This window comes from Ambystoma mexicanum, chromosome 12, assembly GCF_040938575.1.
Source record: "Ambystoma mexicanum isolate Mex_15411 chromosome 12, UKY_AmexF1_1, whole genome shotgun sequence".
In the NCBI taxonomy this organism is placed as follows: Eukaryota; Metazoa; Chordata; class Amphibia; order Caudata; family Ambystomatidae; genus Ambystoma; species Ambystoma mexicanum.
In genome coordinates this window covers 1,165,138,229-1,165,165,299 of record NC_090936.1, presented here as the reverse complement: position 1 = coordinate 1,165,165,299, position 27,071 = coordinate 1,165,138,229, and the positions used below count along the sequence as shown (strand labels likewise).

At 44.3% G+C, this 27,071-nt stretch overlaps 1 protein-coding gene across 6 annotated transcripts in view; it reads left to right on the top strand.

Annotated features, from left to right (window-relative positions):
- The window catches only part of N6AMT1 (N-6 adenine-specific DNA methyltransferase 1), a 454,595-nt gene that overhangs the window by 380,831 nt on the left and 46,693 nt on the right, over nucleotides 1–27,071 (top strand). For all 6 annotated transcript variants that reach the window (XM_069629785.1, XM_069629784.1, XM_069629788.1 and 3 more), the window contains one exon: nucleotides 2,085–2,168. In XM_069629785.1, coding sequence (XP_069485886.1) covers nucleotides 2,085–2,168 — 84 coding nt within the window. The remainder of the gene's footprint in view (nucleotides 1–2,084; nucleotides 2,169–27,071) is intronic.

Genomic DNA, 27,071 nt, shown 5'->3' with positions numbered 1-27,071 from the left:
AGCAGTTACAAGTGTGTGATTACAAGAAGCCCTGGCAGGAGAGGATACACGAAAGTTACAAGTGTATGATTACAAGAAGCCCTGGCATGAGAGTATGCCAGGCAGTTACAAGAAAGTCAACAGTTAAAGAGGTCCTGAGAATGATCTATCTGTACTAGCAAAAGGATTGTGTTAACCAGGAGCAAAACCTGGCACTGGTGTATACCAGGTGTCCTGACAAGAAAAAAGTGGAAAACCAGACAGTTTTGTGTATCAGTGTGGTTACTGGACACGAAAGACATAAGAAACTGTTACTTGTGAAAACACCAGAAAGTAAAGTGGAATCCAGGGGAGGGGAACCACCAGGGGTGTTTCTAGGCCTGGAAAAGAATCAAGGCTAAGCTATGTTGGGGCTGTTGGGTCTCAGGGCTAGCTAGCCAGCCCCTGAGCTTCTATCCGGGGCTACCACTGAAAGACTCGGGGCTACAGCCCCGTCAGCACCCCCCGCGGCAATGCCTCTGAACCACCCTCTGGAACAAGGATCTTTATCCTTGAAGAACTTTTATTTTGGAGTTATTCATTCATTTTGAACACTTTTCTAAAACCACTCAAGGCCAAAGACATTCCCCTTTTCACCTTACAGTTTAGTTTATTAGAGTGTGAGGGTCTGAATAGAACTTTGGACACGGGCAGTTTCGTTTTGGACATTCTGACATGGACTGATCCTTAATTTTTAGTTTATGTTAGAGCCAGGGTCAGAGAGGCATTTTCCCAACCCGTTCTACCTTAATAAAAGTCTTTGACCAAAAGCATGACTTACCTGTGTCTGAGTTTCATTCCTGACTCCTCACAGTATTTAAAAGGATATGTGACCAATGCCGATCCCCATAACTCCCACATGTGAACAGTTTAGCAGCCTATGAATATCCATGATTAAGCCTATGTTAATGGTTACAGTACACAAATATGTTGCTGTGGTTCATCTGCTAGACGGACGGAAGTGGAAGGTGATGCAGCTTGCCATTACCCCCACATTTGGCTCTTACAGAGAATCAGTTGTCGGATGCAAATATTTTTTTTAGTGTTGATTGAGTCTTTGGAACGACTCCTTGATTAGTTCTTCACCTTCTTTAATACGATGGTCAAGAGGAATTTTAAAGGAAACCTTTGTTTATTATCCTCCAGTTAAGAAATCATATGCAAAGTAGGATCTAAATAAACGGATTTGCTGGTGAAGCCTTTTTTAAGCCCCATACATTCCAGTGAATTTACAATGTACACTTTGAGAAGACCCTTCCTAGAAGCCATTGCATAAGCATGTTTAGTCTGAGCAGTTCAGAAACGTTCTGCTTCTTAACTAGACACTGTACACCATCTCTCCCATGGACAAGGTTGTACTATATAGCTACCTGTCCATCCTTCCTTCTTGAGATCTCTGTTCCTGTCATGTTTCCCAAGACCAATGCTTCACACGTCAAGTAAGTGATCTGAATGGGAGACATGTTCCGAGATTTCACAGAGACAGCAGTGTGCACTTTAAAGACCAAGGCAGTGAATTTCATGACCTCTGAGTGAAAAGAGCATTCCAGAAAAGCTTCCATGGTTTCCAATTCCCTTTGGATTGTGACTTTTGTCACACATTTCTGTGGATTGGTGTTTCTCCCTTAAAAAGATCATATACTCTACATCAGAGCCAACACATCTCAAATTCTCCCTAACCCTCTCGGATTGTTAATTTGGTACGGATCTGGCTGGTGCTGCAGAATTCTCTCAAGTTGGTGATAGACGAGAGATTTCGAAGTAGGTACAGAGTTATTTGATGTATTTAACATTTGCTAATTTTGATAACAATAGCAGCTCCTCACTTCACCTGTAGACTGAGTTTGTGGTTTACCTTTTGTTTAAAAAAGGTTTTAATGACAGAATGGCCTGAAATAGAAATTTCAACTGGACATCACAGATTGTTGTAAACCAACCCTGTCCTATTGGCTTCCACTGTTGTAAATCCACGTGCTCCTTCGTCATTAACATCTTGTATTTTTAGTCTGTTTTTATACATTTTGAAGAATGTGGTCTGTTTCATTATTTTCCATTATTTTTTGCAGGTGAAGGGGTTACTGTTACGGTTACATGGCATTGTTGACCTGCTCGTTTTTAATCCACCTTATGTGATAACACCTTCCGAAGAGGTAAGAAATAAAAATGCACATAATTGAAAAATATATGTTGAGCGCTCTCTTGGAAACCTGCTATTGCAATTGTGTATTATACTATAGCGCACTTGAATTTTAATTTCAAGTCCTTGTTAATCTGTGGACCATAGAAAAACGGACAAAGCTTTATATAATTGGTTAAATAGTATGCAGTAATATCATTACACAAAAATAAGGACATGAAATTGAAGAGGAAAATATACTGCATTTAATGAAAATACCTAATCTGAAAATGAAGAAAACCTGAATAACCAGAGATTCATATTTACTAAGAAGAAAACAAACAAAAAATATATCAACATTAAAAGATAGCATTTCTGCCCAGGAGCAGTATTCTTTCAAGTAAGTCAAGAAGGGGTGTGAAGGTGGTAGTGTGCCTCTGTTTTGAAAGGTATCCTTCATGGCTAGAAGTAGTTAAGTATTAAAAAGAAAAAGGATGCCGAGTTGAGCTTTTACTTTCTTAGTTTAAAATGTCTTCACTTTGACAGTTTACATTACTGTAGAATGTGTTATTTTTACCTCTTCATTTCTGGTGTAGTGTTTTTTTTTCCTGAAAAGCTAGCACATAGGAAAAGAATGCTTTGTCACACTCAGACAGAGCGCGAGGTGCTGAGTGAAAAATAATCCAGAGGGATGGAGTAAAAAAAAACAATCTAAAAGGATTTTAAAGGTAGCCTTTATATCCAGTGTGCACACTCATTAACAGCAAGATCTGATACTTCAAATGTTAAAAAATGTAATCACCCTATTTGATTTCCCCCTCAGTAATCTTTAATTTGAAGCATAACACCTTCAGCGCTATGGTGCAATATCAGTTAGTTATTTAATTGCCGTATGCACAGCTTGTGTCAAGACACCTCTTCTATTTATCAAGTGCAGCAGTATTTCCAAAACGTATTTGAACATCGTCATAACCACATAATTTAACTATGGTTTCATTTAATAGGATTTTTCTTGCACCTGGCCCTATATCCTAAATATGACTACTAGTTGATGTATTTATTAATACTTCTTTTTATTTGAATCCAACAAATTATAAGTAAGTTAATTTTGTTTGACATGATGTTAGGGAGAATTTACATTTCTTTGCCAATTACCTTTAACATTAAAGACCCCCAGCTCTTTTGCTGGACTCATGGCTTTTACATTGTTACTCCTGAATGAGTTGGACATTTTCCTCCACTCCATCATGTGTTTTTCTGACTAGCAGTTTGTGTTTCTTACTGTTTGATGGAGTCTGGCAAACTCCATAGGCATCTTCTTGCATTGTGACACACAAGCACCTTTTGTGCAGTGCAAGTGAGAAATCCCTTGGACTTCTCAATGTTTAAATACCTTTTCCTGGGTGAACTACTGTTCCCAAGAATAGTAAGATGACTTTTGTTTTACTTACCTTTTCCTTTGTGGGTCCAGCACACACCACCCTATGTGGAGTGCTGGGCAGTTACATAGTAACTCCTTATCCCACTTCCCATGTAACATTCTGTTACACTAACTAACTTGAATTTGCTGGTGGCAGTGGTTTCTTTTTTACTAACTTTGTGCCATGTATCTGCAAGCTGTATAGCACCCACGGGTGACCATTTCCTGTCAGGTAATTCCTTCTGGGATTTTTACTCTGTTGTTTGAATCAGGTTTAAGTCCTTTGTGCATTTTGCCTTTGGCTCCAGTGTGTCTGGAAGGGCAGGAAGTGAGGGAGGGTCCCGACGTACCTCTCCTTTGTCTCGAGGTTTGCCTGAGTGAAACAGTTCTGATTGGCTGGCTCGCTGTCTGTGAGGACAGCCACCCTGCTGGGTGATTGACAGCCCTAAGGCTGTGAATGAATGGGAACTTGCTTAAAAGGTGAGATTTTGGGGACTAGAGGCAGAGATGACCATTGGAGGACAACATCAGACCAAGAAGATGTGAAGACGCGCCAGCAGCACCCTCCTGGACCGCAAAGTGCCTGGTGAAGCCCTGCAGCAGTGCTGACCCCGTTTTCGTTTCGATTGGGAAGACCTGCAAGGGACGACTTCCTCCCTTGGGCTGGTGTGACGAATTAGCCTTAAGACAAGCTTCATTCTGGCGCAACCCCCGACTTGCTGTGACTTTCCAAGGTTGCAGAATCTCAATGCCCGGGGACCCATGACCATCATCTAGTGCATTGTCTTCGGAAGTGCGAATCTGGCCAAAACTTTGTGGGCATCCAGAGGACCCTACAGAAGCAGGAATTCGACATCCAGAGTTGCCTCACCAGAGTCCAGGACCGAGGGATCAACTAATTCCAACCGGATCTGTTCGTTCTTCTTTGACGCTGAGAAAAATGCACCAGAGCCACAAAAGGCCGATGAATCAAGGAGAATCCATTGCTGCCGAGTCCCTCTCTCTCGGGTGCTGCCACAGAAACCTGCCAGATGTCCTCCCTTTCGTCAGCACCATGTTGTCCCAACAGCTAGGTCAGGCAGAGTCAGGCAGGGAGGGACAACTATTCACACCGGAATCCAATTGACTCTAGCTGGGAGTTTAAAAGCAGCAGCCAGGAACAGCATTGTGAGCAAGTCAGGGATGCTGTAAGGTACCAGAGAGAGCCCATGTGAGGCCTGGAGGAGAAGGAGGAAAATGCCCAAATACTGGCCTTGCTACCAGAGAGGAGATTACGGTGTGGAGGGGGAAACCATCCCTCCAGAAGGCTAGACCAGGGGCAGCTGGGGTGGCCTAGAAGTACCAACAGTTAAACTCCTCCCCTGGGCCAAGCAGGCGATCCCAGGTCTCTGAGGGGCAGAGGGAGATACCCTAACCTCCTACAAACATCCCCTTTTAGCTCCTGCAGCTCCCAAAGACAAAGTGACATTTTGGGAAGCAAAGGAAGTGGGACCAAAATCAGCGAAGTGTATTCTGGGACAAGAAGTCCCACAACCTTTTTTTGTTAAAATTGTGACTTGCGAGCAGGGTCCGTCCCGGAAGAGGGAGGCCTTTGTGAACCTAGAAACGGGTCTGAGCTCGACCGAGGGAGAACCCTGAGGAGCATTAAGAAGGTTCAGAACCCGAAAGAGGGAGACCCAGTGGTGAAGCTATAAAACCCAAATCAAACCTTCTGTCACGGATTTCCCCCTTTCTCACCTGAGTTAGATCCTTGCAGGAATTCTTGGAAGGAGCCTTCTTGCGTACGGATCAGGTTTTGTACAAGCCCGCGCGAGCCTCTTCTGGTTCCAGCGTGTGTTCAGCATTCAGCGTCCAGGGGTACTCGGAGTCTCCGGGAAGTCCAGGAAACGAGGGAGGTGTACTCGGAGGCGGTACACCAGATCCGGGAATCAAGGCAGAGTAAGGAGAGAGGAAGGGAAGAGGGGGAAATCCAGGGTCCGGGAACCAGGAAACAAGAGATTAGTTACAACGAACTACGGAGCACACATCTAGCCACTGCAAGCGGTAGCGTTGAGATGCACGGGGCCGCGGGAGCGTGGTCTCTTTGTAGAATGAGCTACGTCTGATGTGGGGGCTGGTGGAGAGCATACCACATTAGACGGCCATGTTGGAAGTATCAAGGAGTGCAAGCCCCGTTGTGACAGAGACCAGGAAGTCCAAAAGGGGCGCGTTCTATGGATCATGACAGCATGCCTCCTCCGAAAACCTGTCCCCCCAGGTTTGCCCGGGTGTATGAGATGATATGTTCTGAGCAATCGAGGGGTATTCAGATTTGAAAATGTTTCCCCGGTTCTTTCACTAGGAGGATATCCTTTCCACTCAACCAGGTATTGAAGTTGACCCCGTTTATACCTGGAGTCACATATTCTGGATACTTCATATTCCAGCTGGTCGTCCACAACCACAGGGTTGGGGCTGAAGGACTTCCGGGAGGACTGGACGTAAGGTTTTAATAAAGAAGTGTGAAAAACTGGATGAATCTTCTTCCAGGATTCTGGCAATTTGAGCCGGAATGTCACTGGGTTTATTATTTCCTTTATGGAAAAAGGGCCGTAGTACCGGGGAGCCAGTTTGTTTGGTCGTAAATGTCGAGGCAGTAGTTTCGAGGACAGCCAGACCTTATCACCGACTGCATAAGAAGGTCCTGCTCTTCTTTTGGAGTCCGCATAACGCTTGGTGTGAGTTTGGGCCTTTTCTAAGTGTTCTTTGGCTTCCTTGTGTACGTTGATGAGAGTTTCAATCCAGGAGTCCACTGTTGGTACTGCTGTGGGATGTGGGAGAATGGAAGGTAGCACCGAAGGGTGGAATCCTTGGCTGCAAAAAAAGGGCTGGTCTTGACTGCCCAGTGATCAGAATTGTTGTAGGCGAATTCAGCCATAGGTATTAAGAGTGACCAGTCGTTCTGTACCTTGGTGGTGAAACAACAAAGGTATTGGTGCGGTCTGGTTCACACGTTCGGTAGCTCCGTTAGTCTGTGGACGATAACCTGAAGAGAGGGCACATTGGATTCCTAGAATACGGCATAAGTGTTTCCAGAATTGAGAGATGTATTGAGGTCCCCTGTCTGATATGATCTTGGAAGGGAGTACATGAAGTCGAAATATGTGTTCCAGGAAGATGCCAGCGAGTTCTGAGGAAGATGGCAATTTGTACAATGGTGTAAAATGAGCCATGTGGGTGAATAAATCAATGGTGACCATGATAGTCGTGTAACCCCTGGATGGTGGTAATTCCACAATAAAGTCAGTAGCGATGAATTCCCAGGGCCTAGACGGTAGTGTAGGTTGAAGTAGGAGACCTGCCGGTTTCTTGTTATCATGCATTTTTTGATTGCAGACTGCACAGGCTTGGATGTACCGTTGAACATCAATTTTCATTTTAGGGAATCAAATTGTCTTTGTATGAGACGGAGGGTGTTGGTGACGCCACGATGTCGGGAGTGAAGGGTATCGTGACGGAGGTTAATAATCCGTTGTTGTAGTCTATGTGGGAATGACCAGGCCATTATCCTTAAACAGGTAACCGTCTCTTGTTCTAAGATTCCACCGATTCTTCCCCGTAAATTCCTTCCAGATCTCAGAGGACTGGGTTTGCATCCGAATGTCTTCCATGAGACTGATTGCTTGGGCTACAAAAATTGTGTGGGGAAACATCTTTGGGAAGGACCGATCTTCAAGAGTTTCGTAGTCGGGATGTCGGGATAAGGCGTCAGCAATTATGTTCTGTGATCCGGGGACATGATGGATGTGGAACTGGTACTGGGCAAAGAAGAAGGCCCAACAGGCTTGACGACTATTCCTACATTCCAAAGATTGTAGAACTTGAAGATTTCGATAGTCCGTACGGACCTGAACAGGATGTTTAGCTCCCAGAAGTAGATGACGCCATTCTGTGAAGGCTTGACGGATGGCTAACGGCTCCTTTTCCAAGACGGAATAATGAGTCTCGCTGGTAGTCAGGTTTCGTGAAAGGTAAGCAATGGGATGTTCTAATTTGTCCTCGAATTCCTGTTTTAGCACTGCTCCTATGGCATAGTTAGAGGCATCTTTCTCCACTAGAAATGGTCGATTAATATCAGGTTGAGCTAGGATGGGGGCTTGAGTAAACTCTGCTTTTAATCGTTGGAATGCCTTATCTTGAGCTGATGTCCAGAGAAAGGGAGTAGCTTTCTTCAACAATGCAATGATTGGTTGAACTATCTCAGAAAAGGACGGTATGAATTTCCGGTAAAAGTTGGCAAGCCCCAGGAAGGATTGAATCTGTTTCACGGAAATGGGAACAGGCCAAGATAGTGTGGCTTTTACTTTTGAGTGGTCCATTCCAATTCCTTCTGGACTAAGGACAAATCCTAGATAGTGAACATTAGAGACATGAAAAAGGCATTTCTCGGGTTTAGCTAGGAGTTTGTGTTCACGTAGCCGTTGTAAGTCTGGCTTAACATGTTCTTCATGCTTTAGATGGTCATTGGAGTAAATCAAGATATCGTCCAGGTAAACTATAACGAAGAGGAACAGCATGTCAGAAAACACCCGATCCATGAAACGTTGGAAGACCGCTGGGGCATTAGCGAGTCCGAAGGGCATGACCAGGTATTCAAAGTGACCAAAGGGTATTCTAAAGGCTGTTTTCCATTTGTCTCCTTCCCTGATACGGATCAGATGGTAGGCACCCCTGAGATCCAATTTCGTGAATACTACAGCTCCTCTCATCGCTTCCAGGATATCTGAGATTAAGGGCAATGGGTAGCGGTCCTTGAGGGTGCATTGATTTAATCCACAATAATCAAGACAAGGCCTAAGCTCTTTAGTGTCTTTCTTGGGAACAAAAAACAACGAAGCTCCAGCTGGAGTTTTGGATGGTCTTATGGTGCCATTTTCAAGGTTGGTATCCAAGTATTCTCGGAGGGTCCTTTTTTCTGGTTCGGATAAAATGAACATCTTTCCAAAGGGAATCACTGCTGAAGGTTCTGTATCAATAGCACAGTCTTCAGGGCTGTGAGGGGGTAGGGCCTGGACTATAGCAGTTGAAAACACCTCAGCGTATTCCTGATAGGCCTGAGGAACCTGTATGATATTTGAAACCATGAATGGGCCTTGCTGGTCTGTTGGCATGCCTTCGGAAGATGTCGAGGAGCAATCCAGGAATAGACAGTGAGACATGCAATGCTCAGAACCAAGAAACAAGGATCCTGCTGCCCGGTTGATATATGCGTTGTGCTTCCCTAACCAGGGCATACCCAGTACCATTGGGTCACGAGCTGAGTTTATGATGTCAAATTTGATCACCTCTTGATGATGGTTTATCGAGAGTTGGATCTCTTTGGTCTGTAAGGTTATGGGTCCTGAAGAGAGGTCTTCCGTCGATCGCCTCCACAGGTTGCATGATGCCTCGAGTTTCATATGGAATGTGGTGGCTAAAGACCCAATCTTGATCTATGAATATCCCCATGGCCCCAAAACCCACCAAAGCCAAAATGGGGTAGGTCTCGTTCTTGGATGGCGATAGAAAGGCCTGTAATATCACTAGATTGTTCTGTCCAGGAGAGTTCAAGGATGGAATAGATGTGGAGCAAACATCTCTCTCCCGAAGCCTTGCGCCATCTAGGATCGGGAGCTGGCGTTTCCCAAACGCCATGGAGGGGCTAGAGGACACTCTCTAACTAGATGTTTTTCCGAGGCACAATACATACATAACCCCATGTGGATTCTTCGCATCCTTTCTTGCAGGGATATGGGTCCACGGAAAGCCCCTAATTGCATGGGTTCTAGATCGTTAACAGAGGCAGGAGTAGGATCAGACTTTGAGGAGGTCTCAATGGAAACCTTCTGGAAGGGCATCTTGGTTTTCTTCTTCTCTGCCTTCCTTTCCTGGATACGAAAGTCGATCTGCAGAGCGAGATCCATAAGGGCCTAGAATGAACTTGGGCGAGCTTCTCTGGCTAGTTCATCTTTGATGTCTTCATTTAGCCCCCTTCGGAAAAGAGTAAAGCAAGCTTCTGAGGACCAATCCGCTTCTTTAGCCAATTGTTTGAATCGTGTTACATACATAAGCATGTCCTGGGAACTTTGCTGGAAATCAAGTAGACGTTCCTGGGCGCTAAAGACCTGTTCTGGGCGGTCAAACATGGTCTTAAGGGCCTGTATAAATCTGTCGTAATCATCCAGGAGGGCATCTCCAGAATTGACTAAAGGTGTGGCCCAGGTTAGTGCATTTCCGGAGAGGTGCGAAATTATAAAGCCCACCTTAGCCCTGGGGGTAGAAAAGTAGTAGGGCTTAAAGGTAAAGTGGACTAAACAGGAGTCTAGGAATCCACGAAGGGTTTTTGCAGACCCATCGTATTTATCTACAATGCCGCCCAGTAGTACGCTTTCCTTTGTAGCGGAATCACGGGACAAAACAAATTGTTTTAATGCAGCATTTTCCGCTTTCAGATTCTGCACCTCGGTCGTTAATTTTTGCATGTGACGCATGAGATCCTGAACGGCCGCCTCCATGTCCGACTCAACTTCGGTCGTTTGGCGTCTCAATCTGTCACGGATTTCCCCCTTTCTCACCTGAGTTCGATCCTTGCAGGAATTCTTGGAAGGAGCCTTCTTGCGTACGGATCAGGTTTTGTACAAGCCCGCGCGAGCCTCTTCTGGTTCCAGCATGCGTTCAGCGTTCAGCATCCAGGGGTACTCGGAGTCTCCAGGAAGTCCAGGAAACGAGGGAGGTGTACTCAGAGGCGGTACACGAGATCCGGGAATCAAGGCAGAGTAAGGAGGGAGGAAGGGAAGAGGGGGAAATCGAGGGTCCAGGAACCAGGAAACAAGAGATTAGTTACAGCGAACTACAGAGCACACGTCTAGCCACTGCAAGCGGTAGCGTTGAGACGCGTGGGGCCGCAGGGGCGTGGTCTCTTTGTAGAATGAGCTACGTCTGACGTGGGGGCTGGTGGAGAGCGTACCATGTTAGACGGCCATTTTGGAAGTATCAAGGAGTGCGAGCCCAGTTGTGACAGAGACCAGGAAGTCCAAAAGGTGCGCGTTCTATGGATCATGACACCTTCAGGATCAACTGCAGTGTGTTCCGGCACCACGTGGGTGCTTGTGTGAAGACTCGGGCTGATCTCCCCCCTTTGCTTTGTATTGAAACTACAGGTACCAGAAGGCTGTAGGAGGGTCAGCAAAATAGGTCAAAGTGGTCATACAGAGGGTCAAACAAAATCCCTGTACAATTGAAAGACTTTGATCTACAAACATGGGGAAAGTGAATCCTGTGAACATTACAAGTGAATGTGAAGTTGGCAAGAGTGAACCCAGAAGAGGGGTGCTAACAAGAAGGGGCAAAGTCTAAAGTCGTGAGAAACAGTGTGTCGACAAGGCAAAGAATGTCTACTATGAACTGTTTGAAAAGACATTGATAATCTAAGGAGGGGATAGCAGAAGTACACTGTCCCACTGGTCGTTTTGGAATCCGAGCCCGACAGAGGGAGAAACCAAAAGACACTGTAAGACAGGAGAAGTACACTGTCCCGCTTGTCTAAGAAGAGGGTCACCGTCCAGAAGAGGGGGGGTACCAGGGTTGAGCTATCACCCTGATCACGTGAACCTGAGAAAGGGAGGTTCACCGGGAACTGTTGAACAGACTTTTTATGAGAACAATATCAGAAGACTTGTTGCAAGCCATAGGGATACCGGCGGAGGGAGGCCAACAGTCGAGACAGATTTGAGCCCAAACGATCCAGGGGTGAAGTCATCACCCAAACCCCATTAATAAGAGGAATAGTTTTGAAGGGTCAGCCCCAGAAGAGGGGTGCCCAAGGGTGCAACTATCACCCGACGTGAACTGCCAAGGGAACTTTGTGTTTGTTTTGTTATTGGATACATCAGGCCCTTGAAGCAAGAGATTTTCAGGAGAAACAAGACTTGGTCATCAACGGTCCTGATTGCTGCCATTGGAACTGTTAGCTCGTGTGCTGGGAATGCTCGAGTGTGTGCTGTGCTCCAGACTCCCATCTGACCCTGCGTAGAAAATGTGGGAATGGAGTCCCAGACAACCGCATCCTGACATATTATTTACAAACACTTCTTTCTTTTCCTGAAAACGATCCCACACCCTTTTTGTATTAGTTGTGAGGTTTGGCAATAGGTTTCTTATTATAGGCCATTATTATTTGACACAACGCTACCAGGACTGGCTTATTTTTCATTTCATGGTCAACGCTTGTTCCCATCTTAGTTTTAGGTTTATATTAGGCATTTTCCCAACCTGCATACAGCATTCATTGTTCAATAAACACCCTTGAACTGTGATCACTTGTCTCTCTTACTTGTTGCCACCATGAGTGCCTCACAGTTCCTGCGGCTTCATCAGGGGAATTTACTTAATCCATTTTATTTAATTCAAAATATTCGCTTCAATACATATATGGAATAAAAGAGAAAAAGAATATTTATAAAGAAAATACTAGCATAAAGTACCCGTACTCAGTACGGGTTCTGTAGACCAACATAATAACATGCTCATCAATTGTTGAAAATCAATGAGGCTGTTCTGAGTCGCTTATCACTTGATGTGCTTTGCACTCTGAAGTAAACTGCACTAAGAATGGGCATGTGTGACTGGCTTACATACCCCGCAGCAGACTTTGAGGGGAGGAGAGAGTTGGTGTGCTGCACCATAGTGGGACGTTCTGTGCACTCTCCCCACCTGTCGCCTCATCCTGGCGTTGCAGTGCAAATATCTCAAACAGTGCGTCCTAGGGCCTTGAAACACGTTTTTCGAGTTTTGTTCCTTGCGTCAAGATGCATCAAATGAGCTTTGTCTGGTCCTTCTATGACCACATTGATGTTTCGGCGATATGACGTAACTGTCTCAAGTGTGACAGTGCTAAATTATACACCATTCTCACCTGGAAAGGGCGCCCAGCCTATCAGGTATCTGGAACAGCGGGCGAGAACCCATTGTGCACCGCCCGCTGTTTCCAGCTACCCAAGACCCTTCCCAGGGCGGCCCCATCTTGGTTTTGGGGAGGCTCCTTATTACCTCCCCCACCACTCTGTCAGTCTAGAAATACGGATACCGCTACTTTGAGACCGTAAGCGCATTTTGGTGGCCGTGGACCAACCGTCTCATGCACGATACGACAGAATATAAGTTTTCGAGTTTGCCAATAAACGGCCATTTTGATGTAACAAGAATCGCCATTTTGTTTTCTAACCATTGCTCATTGCTTTCTGTTCCTATTGCTTCGCAGTATATTTTCTGCTTACACTGCTCGACTGTGGAACATTGTTGTCTGTATGTGAAAAGGACAAGGCCGCAGGGCCGTGAGGATAACAAGAGTTCGCTGAAACACAAACGTAGGCAGCGCCAGGAAGAATGCCCGGCTCCCTCCCAAATGTAGCCTTGAAGCAGAGCTGCAGGGCATTTAATCTTTTCATAGCTGCCAGCCAGTCTCGTTAGGCTTGAATTATGCTGTTCTAATGGCCCGCCTTTGCTGAGCCCGCTAGAGCATGTCGGCTTCCAGGACGCGAATAGCACCTGATAGATAGCAAGGTCCGGAATGCAACTCCCCCTCACCCCCTGTATGTAGTTCGCTTCCAAGAACAGAAGCGCCGTGTTCTATTCAATAACCAAAAGATGCCTTTGCACACACAAATTACAAATTGTTACTAGAATAGATGTTTGAAGGTGTCATAGTGGTCGGAGATGTCCATCATCACACCAAGTTCAAAGAAATCCAATAAAGGGGGGGTGTTAAACATGTCATAGCTGATTGTTTGATATGCATTTTGTATATATGTAACTGATGTACGTAATTCACTCTCTTGTTTCCTCGAGGTCTAGAGATGCATGTCGCGGGGCGTGAGACCGAGTTGGCCAACTGAGACTTTTGCTTTGCAATAAAACCCTAGCTTTGGGAATACAATCTGGTGTCTGGCGTCTCTATCGTGTGTGGTGACCCGCCTTGTTTCCATAGACGTCAGGGTCCCCTAGGGGCCCCACTTACCTGCTGGACCAGAGCTTTGTGCTCCAGTCCTGGCACTCCTCCCGCACTCCGCCAAAGATACGGAAAAGGGATTATGTGATTACAGAGAATAAATAACAGAGAATGCTTTTTTCAGCAAAAAAGGTCCTCCCCAAACCCCCCGTTTCTCTATGTGCTTTAACCAACTCCATTCCACCCGTTTTACCCCCTAAACCCACCCAAATTCCTTAAAAAAAAATATTAGCAGTTTTTTTCTCTGTTTTTGTTTATCTGTTATATCATTCTCTGTAATTATATTCTGTATTATCACTGGATACCCCCTTTGCCTATGGCGGCTTCTTTCTTCTTTTCATTCATTTGTTATGGGAGATTGGGCTTGTGCAATACGCACGCAGTCCATCTCCTGTAAAAGAAAAAATTAAACAATTCACACACCGGAGTGCAAATGGCTATCACCCCTTTGTCAGGGGGGCAGACATGGACAGTAACGGCCCACAGCCCTCGCTAAAGGCCTCACTTAGCTCTGGCCTGCGTAGGCTCAGGCTGGCGGGCCATTACCTGTAGTGTGCCCCCAAATGCAGGGGTGATTGCCATATGAGTTGTTGGCCTTCTATCTATGTGGATGTCACATGACTAAGCCCAAAGAAATACTATTAACTCAGACCATGGGCCATTATCACGGGTACGGCCCGGGGAACTTGTCATTGTGGCTTAAATAATGCATGCGACAAGTGCTTTTAAGCACATAACATTCTGTGTAAACTGATATTCGCCTCAGTTCAAGGATGGTTAAAAAAAATTCCCCTGTACTGATGTTTTCACAACATAAGCAGCCTTTAAGATCACTATTTCGATTTTCTTCATTGTAGGGCCATGTGATAAGACACATACCCGTCTTTTGTCTTTATCTTGTTTTTGTAGTAGGTTGCAAAGCAGTTTGCTTTTCTCAAAGCAGTCTGTACAATTTTCTTCAGGTAGCTTTTACCCATCACTCCCACCCCACATCCGCCTAACTGAAGATCTAATGTCTTTCCGCAAACTACTGAAAACTTGGCTCTTCCCCTAAAACCAACCCGTACGCAAACTAACACAAACTGAATGACAGCATCCTCAATGACACCGACCCAACAAACTACTAGATCTTGAATAACAATAAGACAAATAACAATACAACATCAAGATTCATGTGAGAAATCGACAACTAATAACCACTAATCTAAACTAAAAGGTCAAACAGAATAGAACGAGCAAAGTAGATCAAAGCAGTGAAGTGGATAAAAAGGAATAAATCGTACGAAAACAGTCATCAGGTTTAAATTAATTAAATGGATGTAATGAGTGCAATGGATAAAATGAACAAAATTGGCGAAATGAATAAAGAGAAAAGGATGGAAAGATGAATACAAGAGACTGTTGTTAATTTAAATTAATGAAATGGATGTAATGAGTGCAATGGACAAAATTAACAAAATGGGCGAAATGAATAATGAAAAGAGGATGGAAAGATGAATACAAGAGACTGATGAGTACATAGACAGATGACACCGACCATATGAGTGCATGGCGTAAGTGGAAAGTACAGAGACGGGTGTAGCACACGAAACAGATAGAGAGCACGGAACAGATCTAGTGCGTATGACAAGTGACATGGCCTGAATCGATAATGCATGATGAATGAAGAAGGTGAATGGGGAGCAGGTGCAAGTGGATCTAGGTCACCTGGCCTAAGCCCCGCCCAACTGGTGCCTTCCTGCCTGCCGCTCTTTTTCACCACTTAGCAAGCCCCGCCCACCTGGTGCCTTCCTGCTTTCCGCTCTGTTTCACTACTTAGCAAGCCACGCCCACCTGGTGCCTTCCTGCTTGCCGCTCTATTTCCCTACTTAAGGAGCCCTCCAGCTTCTTTTTCTTTGTAGATGGGGAGCAGGTGCAAGTGGATCTAGGTTACCAGGCCTAAGCCCCGCCCACCTGGTGCCTTCCTGCCTGCCGCTCTATTTCCCTACTTAAGGAGCCCTCCAGCTTCTTTTTCTTTGTAGATGGGGAGCAGGTGCAAGTGGATCTAGGTCACCTGGCCTAAGCCCCGCCCAAATGGTGCCTTCCTGCCTGCCGCTCTTTTTCACCACTTAGCAAGCCCCGCCCACCTGGTGCCTTCCTGCTTCCCGCTCTGTTTCACTACTTAGCAAGCCACGCCCACCTGGTGCCTTCCTGCTTGCCGCTCTATTTCCCTACTTAAGGAGCCCTCCAGCTTCTTTTTCTTTGTAGATGGGGAGCAGGTGCAAGTGGATCTAGGTTACCAGGCCTAAGCCCCGCCCACCTGGTGCCTTTCTGCCTGCCGCTCTTTTTCACCACTTAGCAAGCCACGCCCACCTGGTGCCTTCCTGCTTGCCGCTCTGTTTCCCTACTTAAGGAGCCCTCCAGCTTCTTTTCCTTTGCAGATGGGGAGTAGGTGCATGTGGATCTAGGTCACCTGGCCTAAGCCCCGCCCACCTGGTGCCTTCCTTCACCATCACTGTCTTGTGGCCAATGCTGGATTTGACTTTTATGGACTTCATTCATTCACGGTGCGTCACTCTTTCTCAACTCTTATGCTGGACTTCCTTTGCATCTTGTACTTATGGTGACCCTGAATCATGCTGTTCCCATTTTCATCTTGTATCCTGGCTTGCAACATTATGTGTTACTACTGACTTCTGCAATTGTATTCGCTCTCCACGCTTGCTTCTCCACTCTTGTTGACTGCTTAATCTCTTTTCTCTCCTCCTTTCCCTTCTCCCTTTTCTTATCTCCTCCCCTTACTTTCTTCTATGCACTTACTCTATCAGAATTGTCCCTGGACCTAATATGATAGCAACCTCGTCTGTTTCCTCCACCCTCCCATTACTGTTTTTTTCCTCCCCACCACCCCTCCAGCACTATCTGAAATGTCGTCAGGCCTATTATGATAGTCACTTGTTTTGTTCCTCCCCTCCCTTTCTGCACCCCTCTCCCTCACCTTTTGTTTTTCTCCGGCTCTACCAGAAATGTTGTCAGGCCTAGTACGGTAGTCGCCTGTCTGTTTCCATTTCCTTCCCACTCTCCCCCTCCCTTCCTTATCTATGTCTTAGCTCTTGCACTATCTGAAATGTCATCAGGTCGAGTACAATAGTTAATTTCACATCCTTACTGTTCATGGCCTGTAAGAATGTGGTTGTATTTTCCCTTGTTCCCTCCCTTGCCTTGAAGCGCTTTGAAACACATTGTGTATAGGCGCTATATAAATAAACAATCATATATCATATCATATCAATGGAGTGGATGAAATCGTTAGAATGGATGAAGCGCGTGGAACGGATGATTGCACTGAGCAGATGAATGCGTTGAGCACATGAGTGTGTAGATCGGATGAGTGTATAGAAGGGGTGAGTATGTTGAGCAGATGAGTGTGTTGAGCGGATGGGTGTAGAGCAGATGAGTGTGTTGAGCGGAAGGGTGTAGAGCGGATGAGTGTGTAGAGCAGATGAGTGTGTAGAGCGGATGAGTGCGTAGGTGCGGAGGAGTGTATAGAACACAGGAGTGTGTAGAGCGGAGGAGTGTATAGAGCAGAGGAGTGTATAGAGCAGAGGAGTGTATAGAGCAGAGGAGTGTATAGAGTGGATGAGTGTATAGAGCGAATAAGTGTATAGAGCGGATGAGTGTATAGAGCAGATGAATGCGTATGAGCGAACGACTTTATAGAGCAGAGGATTGCATATAACAGATGAGTGCATGGAAAGAACAAGTGCATAGAGCGGATGAGTGCGGGGAGCGGATGGGTGCACAGAACGGATGAATGCGCAGAGCGAGACGGGTGCGCAGAGCGAAAGACTGCGCAGAGCGGAAGAGAGCTCAGAGCGGAAGAGAGCTCAGAGCGGAAGAGTATGTAGAGCGGAGGAGTGTGTAAGAACAGAGAAGTGTGTAGAGTGGATGAATGTGTAAAACAGACTAGTGGATAGAGCGGACAAGTGTATGGAGCAGACGAGTGCGTAAGAGCAGAGGCGTGCGTAAGAGCGGAGGCGCGCGTGAGAGCGGAGGGGTGCATAAGAGCAGGTGAGTGCGAAAAGAGGGTGAGTGCGTAGAGCGAGTGAGTGTGTAGAGCGGGTGAATGCGTAGAGTGTGCAAGGGCATAAAGCGGACGAGTGCCTAGAGTGGATGAGTGCTTAAGGCTGATGACTGCGTAGGACGGATGAGTGCGTAGAGCGGATGAGTATGTAGAGCGGATGAGTGCCCATGGCGGATGAGTGCCCAGATCGGATGAGTGCCTAGAGCGGATGAGTGCCTGAAATAAGTAGATGGAGTGCATAAAACAACTTAGAAATACACGGAATGGATCGGAGAACATAGAAATGATTCAAATGCATGGAACAGATTCAAGTGTGTGGAGCTGGCTGGAGTGCGTGGAGCGGGCTGGAGTGCGTGGAGCGGGCTGGAGTGCATGGAGCGGACTGGAGTGCATGGAGCGGACTGGAGTGCATGAAACCGAATGGAGCGCATAGAATTGCATGGAATGGCGACGTATATGGAATGGTTTGGAGTGCATCGAACGTTTGAAAGAGCATGTAACACATCATATCACATCACCATGCTTACTCTCTTCTTTACAACACCATTCAACTAGAACACAGAGGTACTATGACACCATTCGGTATAGCTGTTCTCATACCAACATCTGCCTCATAGTCTCCATCACTCTAACTAAACACTGCTGGTTACACACCCCCCAGCCAGGCGTTCTCCTCAGGCCTAACGCAGCCACAATCGGTCTAGATAAATCCTTGCAGAACAAACACATACTATTGATCTCTCAACCACCACACCTATCGCTAAGAAGCAGCTATTACACAAATGCCACACCAGCTGCACACATATCCGGTGCTCACACGCACCTTTGACTCTCTCTACTCTCTCTACTGACTTGAACTTCAGTTCCCAAGGGCGTTCAACCTACCAGCGCCTTCAGACCATATCAATGGTACATAAGGCGCTATATAAATGCAAAATAACATAACATCACATCAAATCTTGTCATACTGCAAGCAGTTTCCAGCTGTTGCTGTGGATAAGATATTATTCTTTTAGATCTCAGGAATTGTGAAACAAGGTAATCCCACAATGGTGGATTTTTGGATGCTGAGATTTTGCATGGGGAAGAGTATTCATATCTGTTGGCTTTTTGAAAAATTTGACGTGAGCATTAAACTCTTGTAATTCGACCAAATTATCCAAACAAATTACTTTTTTGGGCCTCACTTTTATAGTGTGAGTGAGATGATTGAGAGATTCTTCAGATCCTAAATCTGCTTTCCCATTTGGGGCTCTCGGGCTCCCCATGGGGGGCCCGATAGCCCCAAATGGGAAATCAGATTTAGGCAGAAACACTGCAGCATTTAGCATTTCCCATTTGGGGCTCTCGGGCCTCCCGTGGGGAGCCCGAGAGCCCCAAATGGGGAAGCAGATTTAGGCAGAAAATCTTGGCTTTCACTTTGGGTCTCCGGTGCTCCCCTGGGGGAGCACCGGAGACCCAGAGTGATAGCCACAGCAGGCAGAAACACAACGCGGTTGTGTTTGAAAACGCTGCGGTTTTTCTTTCCGAGTTTCTCAGGCTCCTCCGAGCCGGAGGAGCCTGAGAAACTTGGAAAGAAAAAACGCAGTGTTTTCAAACACAATAACGTTGTATTTATGTGTGCGGTCGCTTCAAAAGCGGCCACAAACATAAATACAACGTTTTTAAAGCTGCGGTTTTATTTCTAAGTTTTCCGGGCTCCTCCAGCCCGGAAAACTTAGAAAAAAAAACGCAGCTAGTGCTTATTTATTTTTTTTAAATAAATAGCACTTACCGAGATTCAGCTGCAGCTTTCCTGCTCTGGTCCCCGTCCTCCGCGTACAGCACCAATGAAGGAAAAGCCACCCAGCGGTAGCTTTTGTTTACTACAGCTGGCTGGCTTTTCCTTCATTAGTGCCGCAAAAGTAAAAGCCAGCACAGGCGGGCATCCATTTCACAAAATGGATGCGCCCATGTGCTGGCTTTTGCGAATTTTGAGCTTGAATAGCTCAAAATTTTACATAGGAAGTTTTAAAAAAAAAAGTGCTAGTATTTTTTTTAATGTTGCCTATCTATTTTTTAAATAGAATGTTTAGCTGGACTACCCCTTTAAGAGACTTCATAAACTGACTTACAAACGGTTCTCCCTGCCACTACCACTCATCTTCCACCCAACCATCTGAGTGAGAATTCACACAGTTCCTCCATCAACCTATACTGTGTTGCAGAATATTTTCTCTACGCTTTGAATGGATTGATCCTAACCTACATAAGAGCCCCACCTACGCCGTCATTGCCCTGCCTTTTTGGAGTTCTAACTCTTCTGTCTGTTCCCTGATAACCCTACCCGAGATGCACTTGCGCGTTCTGAATGACACCTGGCCTAGTAGGATCGTTGACTGTCCTTCCTTTGTTCCCCCTCCCTTGCCTCGTCGCGCCTTGAAACACTTGTGTGTAGGCGCGTTATAAATGCCATATCATATCATATCATATATATCATACAATTGACAATACTCCTACAGCAGAATTCAATAGAGCTTCCAGGAATTACATTGAAGAGTGAATATTTCAACAGAACGCAAATTGAGTGAAAGTAAATTCCTACCAAGAGGATACAATAGAAAGATAATAAACGAGGCATAATAATAAGCTAAAACCAGAAAGAGGACAGACTTGTTGATATCGAGATATACAAATAAAAGCAAAGCGTTTAAAGAAATGAGGTTTATCACACAATATACTAATGAAAGAAGGGAAATATTCAAAATTCTGAAAAAAACATTGACACTTATTAAGGATGGATCGGGCTTTAAGGCAACACAAAAACTTTCATACAGGGATGTGATTTCACCAAAACGCCAGGGTTAGCGGAAGTGATATCACACAACCCTTTGACCTCTGATGACATCACATGAAGTGATGTCATTTGGCCCCCACCCCGATGTGACATCACGGGAAATGATGGAACATAACCTTTCACCCCTTTACAAAACATGAAGTGGCATCACATAGCAAGTGCACTACGAAAATATGGTTACGATATCACTATAATGCGATATCCATTTCATACAAGAATGGATCACCATATGTAACGTTAATATCAATGTGTATAGGCCCATATTACTAGATTACTGTGAATGCAAGCAAATGTCCAAGGCCAAATGACAATGATGTGTTATTATATAGCACTTAAGCTATTTATATAGAACATGCATACAATATCACCCAACTTGTGTTGGTACTCATTTATCGACCTCAGAAGGATGAAAGGCTGAGTTGAGGGGTTTAAGAGCAGACTAAATCAGTTACTCACCCCCTGAAGTGTGCCTGAAATAAACCTTTAATGAGCCTAGCAATTATTGTATAGAATTCTAGAAAGACAAATTATGTGTTATTCCTATTCTTTCTTATTTAGGATCACGGCTCAAAGTGTTACACTTGTGGAACCCCCCTGTTTTTATTAAGAGGCCTGATTTATTAAGAGGCCTGAACAAGAATGCCAGCCACTCCAAAAGTAAAGAGCCACATGGCGCTGGCCAAAGACCAAGAGCTTACATGTAATATATGTTTAGTTTAAAAAAGAAATGTATTAGGGGTAGCAAGGGAGACCTCTGGGGTCGCAACTGAGAGTCCTGACGAGTTGCAAGTCCTGGCGACCCCCAAATGACGTCTCTGCTTCCATAGTCTACAGAAATGCTCCAACATTATGCAATCGTGTGTGCCCAAGCTCTTTGCAAAAAGATGAGAACAGCAATGCCAATATATGTTAAGTACCAACAAATGGAGGGTATTTATAGATGTGGATTGTGTAATATGTGTACATTTGCCATGCATAATATAAATATAAAAGTATTCATTGTGAAAAATATAGATCTGAAGATCCGTCCATTTTTCAATTTTAAAACAAAATGTGTGGTCTATGCTATATTATGTGAATGTAGGAAAATATTACATGGCCACGTTAGTGGCCATGTAGTTATGGTTAAGTTGGTGTTTCCATAGGAAGAGCACTTTTTGGGCGGCTTATAACTTCTCTCCCCCTGGATGAATCCTCACCAAACTTTGCAAAAAAAGTATATGTCCCACTCTGAATTTTTTTGCAAAGTTTGGTGAGGTTTCGTCCAGGGGGGGGGAAATTATAGGGTGGGGGTCCCAAAACTTTTTTTTTCTCATAGACTGAATGGGAAAAAACTTTGCGCATGGCTACAGCCCGAACCGCTGGACGGATTTACACCAAATGTGCGGCAGGAGCGGCGGCCTGGTCCCGAAAGCGTGCTTTTGCAAATTTGGTGTAAATCCGTCCAGTAGTTTTTAAAAAAATGACCAAAATGTAAGGCAAAAAAATTAGTGATATCTGTGTTCGCTTCGCGGACGGACTTCCCTGTTCGCTCCGCGGACAGCACCCCGATTGGCCCATGGCCTTGCGTCATGTCCTCGGACAGGCGACGTGTTCGCTGATTGGACGGCGAGGGGCGTGGAGCGCGTCAGATTTTCTGTGGCGCCCGCCATCTTGTATTCACCGTCGACCGCGTACAGCGTGGTGAAACGTGGATAAAAAATTGTATTTAGTGCCCTGTGTTGGTGTGTAAGTGTTTGGGGAGGATGGGGGAGTATGAGATAGGTTCAATGTTTTGTTTTTTTATGTGCTAGACGTTTTTGTTGCGTTCGATTTGTCCGCGGAGAACACGGGTGTTCTGACATTTTGTAAATAAACTAAATGGTGAGGTGTTTAGAGGACGGAGTATGTGTCATTTCTGTTCGCAAGGAAGTTAAAATGAGCTATGAAAACTCGCGGTGTACTTAATTGTTCGTAAATACACAAACTGGGGGTGTCCTCAGGACGCTGTCCGTATTGTAATCTGTCTAGTTGAATGTGTTCTCAGACCACTCGCAGTGTCCCGAAATGGTTGCAATTACACAAAATGGGGGTGTTCTGAGAGCGTTGTTTGTATTGTTCGTTGTCAGGGTGAAAGTGTTTTAAGACCACTCCTTTTGTCCGCTAATAGTACAATTTCCTATGGGCGTCAACCGACTTTTTGTCCACTAAAGAAACGATAAAGCCGGCTGGTGTGTGCCGACATTATGTGATAATCCTATGACTGGCGCTATTGACCTGGCTGACTTGCTTTTGCGACACTAAATCATATCTCCCGCCCCTAAGCCTGATATTATCAAAGCAATCATATTCCCTGCCTCTCTCCGTGACGTTACAGGGTGCGTCATCAAACGCGCCCAGTCCTCTCCAGTTCTAAGTGACTTTACACAGAACCCGGAAGACAACACATATTATGTCACAACACAGCGCGCCACAATTCGGAATATGAAACAGTGATTTAAAAGCAAACAGCAAGATTGTAAATTTTGTAAAGTACATTTATTTGACATCAAATGTTTAGAGAATATTCAGCAATTTGCATTTGTCTTTGTTGTCGATCCGCAAACGTTCATGTTGAGGCACGCGATGTTCCTTTGCGGTACAGAGGGTGTTATATCAGCTTACAACTCAGTGCGCCACAATTCGGAATATGAAACTGTGGTTTAAAAGTAAACAGCAGGATTGTACATTTGGTAAAGTACATTTATTTCACATGAAATGTTTAGTGAATATTCAGCGATTTGCTATTGTCTCTGCTGTCGATCAGCAAAAGTTTATTTGGAGCCACGCGTTGTTCCTTTGCGGTAGATAGGCTGTTGGTTTATAATAAAAGCAGTAAATGGTCGGTCTGATAATCGGAAGGTTGCTCCAAAAACGAGCCATTAGACCACCCTATTGGTTGGTATGTTGTTTGTAGCCGCTAGTACTGCGTAAGGGCATATTGGTCCTTGGCGATTGTCCCATAAAATGGTGAGGGTCATGAAGTTGCATATTTGGACCTGCACCTGGCAGTTGAAGACCCCATCCGCTGGAGTCTGTAAATCGTGACATAGGCAAAATGGGGCCACATACCTGTTTTAAAAAACATAAATTAGTCTCTCCAGCCGATCTTCATTAAAAAGCATAATTTTATTTATTAGGGCGTGAAACTATTTGCTATCGAAGATAGTGCAACGGAGTATGTTAATAATAAAATAATAATATTTTCCCATTCATATAGCGCTAAGAACCGTGAGGTATCTAAGCGGTGCTTATTATTAACCACAGTGTGTGGTGCTCATTTATCGACCACGGAAGGATGAAAGGCTGAGTTTGGCCTTGCCGGGATTCGAACTTGCGTTAGCAAGCTGTGCACAGATGTCAAAGCGAGCGTTGTACTTGCTGTGCCATTTGACAGGCTACAGTGAAGTGACACAGTGAGTAGAGCGCTTGACCGCCTATAGACCGGTTACATTATTTCTATTAACCCACCCTGTGTCGTCTGCCTTTTTCAGAGCCCTCTAAACAACAGGGGATCAATTTGGCGGTGATAGTGCACGGTAGAAAACATTATGACACTTTCAACGAACAAGTTCAACTTGAGCGGTCTTTAATGCTACGCTATTGTAATTATATTTGGTATAAAATAATCTAAAGGGTTACTTACAGTACAATTGCAATTTCCATTGTCTACGAGTGGTGCCGTCCCAAAATACGACTCCACGTGTGCCAACGATCTTTCGCATGGTGATATAATATATAAAAGTGGTTTCGTTTCATAAATTTCATCCTTATCTTCTCTTACGTTTTAGCAACACTCCTTCAAGAGAAGTCTCATCACAATCTCTGTCTGTCAAGGTCAAAACACAATACAACCTTATAGTCCGCGTCGTAAGCCTCTCCGGGGCCCGAGAAAAAAATGGAAGCAGCTGACCTTCACTGTGAACGAGCATAAATTCTTACTTTGCAATATTCTGTGTAAAGCCATCTGTGAGAAGTTGGTTTTTGCACGCCATATTTGTATATTTTTTGCGTGATATTAAAAAAAGTTTGTTTAAAGGACGTTATGGTTTTAAGTACAGCCGAAAGACCCTTGAAAATCGCAAGTTATGGTAAGCTATGAAAAATAACTCACGCCACCACCGTGCACTGCTAAGACTAATACCCAGGACATCAAAGATGACATCGCAAATGTCATTGATGAAATCACTGATGACATCACATGTGTATGTACTTTTCACGGAATTTGTGTACTAGGGATTTTTATTATAATTTTGCCAAAAAAGTGTCAAGGATATTGCAATAAATATCATACCGTTATTAGTGCTTTGAACGATGCATTGATATAAATAGCATTGTATTATGGGATTCTATCTAGTATACTGAGCTACTAATGGAGAAACATAGCATTGTGTGCAGAGTACAAGATGAAAGTATAATATTTGTAATGTTAATATGTTGAATAATGAAATGATAATTGTCACAAAATGGGAGTGTTCTGAGGACGTTATTCGTATTGTGTGATTGCTTAGCTGTATGCAATGAGGGAATGGCACAGAGAGTAAAGTGGACGCCGTCTGCGGACACCGCGGCTGTTCGTGGACAGGGCGTGCTACATCCGGGTTTTTCCAGGAAATCCAACATGGAAAGAAGACTGTACGGATCAGCCAATCAGATGTCGAGGTGATGGATTTGTGTTGAAAGAGACTGTGTGTGGTGAAGATGGCAGAAGTGGAGAAAGTCAGGGTGTTGGTGCTCGGAGATATGTTTGTGCATGGTTTACAGCAGTACGCCGAATGCAGGCATGTTGCAAAGAACTTTGATGTGAAAGGAGTGGAGGTGGTGTGGAGCACTGTGCCTGATTGCAATGTACAGGGAATTGTACAAGTTTGTGGGGATATGGCCACGATGAACAGTCTGCATGTGGTAGTTTTGCACTATGGTGCTTTCCATTTGGGCAACGTCAGTGCCCCTACTTTGTTGGCTGATTTGGAACGCTTGGTTGAAGCCATAATAAAGATCCTTCCAAATGCGAAAGTAATTTTTTCTGGATTACTACCTAGGGCAATATGGGACAATAGTTCTGTTTTTTGTCCTCAGCAAAACATTGCTAGGTGTGTCATCAACTGAGGCATGTGTGCCTTCATGCTTAGAGCTGGTATGTTCTTCTGTAACAATGAGAATATTGATGCCAGTAATGCTGTTAATTTTAAAGAAGATGGCATTTCTTTATCTTTTACGGGAAATGCCTTTCTATTTTGGAATGTAAGGGTTGCTTTGGAGAAGGTTATTTAAAGATTTTAGGAGTAAAGTAAGAAAAAAAAACAAGAAAAAAAATACAAAATAACAGGTGTCTGTCAAGCATCTGTAAAAAAAAAAAACAGCTCTTTTCAGAGCCAACTTCAAAGGGGAAATGGGGCACAATATTTAAATTTACATTCACCACGCTCAGGTTTTCGATATGTCCGCGGACATGGCGGTAGTCCGCGGACATGAAAATCACTACGAGGGGGTTAGTATGTTCTATGTTACATGTATATCAAGTCAGGGATATTATGGTTAAGTTGTGCTACTAAAAACCTATGAAATTCAGTGAATAAACTTTGTTAAAGGGACGTTATGGTTAAGTTGCGCTACTAAAAAGCTATGATATTCAGTAAAAAAAACTTTGTTAAAGGGACGTTATGGTTAAGTTGCGCTACTAAAATACTATGAAATTCAGTGAAAAAACTTTGTTAAAGGGACGTTATGGTTCAAAGTAAAACCGAAAACCCCCTGAAATTCGGCAGTTATGGTAAGATAAGCAACCATAACTCGCGCCGCCACCGTGCACTGCTAACACTAACACCCAGGACATCACAGATGACATCACAAATGTCATTGATGACATCACTGATGACATCACGTGGCTGGCTCTCCCTTTTTTTCCTTTCCTGACATATCTAGGCCACATGATTTTCTTCAGTAACAGTCAGGAACTAAAAATTGTAAATTACTATAGTCGTAGACTTATCCTTCAAGTATGTTCTTAGAATAATTCCCTTATGGTCCAGTCATATCATATGAAACATATACATAGGAGAAGTCACAACCTTGAAAGACAGAAATCCTTTTTGTGCATTAAAATTATCAGTAGATTTATCAGCACTTTCTGATACTTTTGATGTTTTTTTATTACTTTACTTTCCCTGTATATGCTCATTTTTTATATGTTGTACTCACACTATTTTTCACACTATATGTTGAATTTAAGAATAAGGAAACCTTACAGGAGAACATTTTTTCATGTTTAACTTATGGAAGTATTGAATATTCTGAGCACTGGTAAGTCAAATACCCTAATCCATCTATATTGTTGCCTATAACATATTAATATGCTGAGGATAGGATGGTTTAATTTAGATCATGGTTACCTCTTCACCAACAGATCTTACTAGATGCCAAACGTACAGCCATCTCATACATATCCGTTCCATCACATATTGTCTCAATATGTAATAGCAGTTAAGGGCAAGGAATGGTAAGCATATTATAATGTAGCTTGATTGTTTAAAAATATGAATAATGGTGACTCAAGTTATAGCATTGAGAGCATTA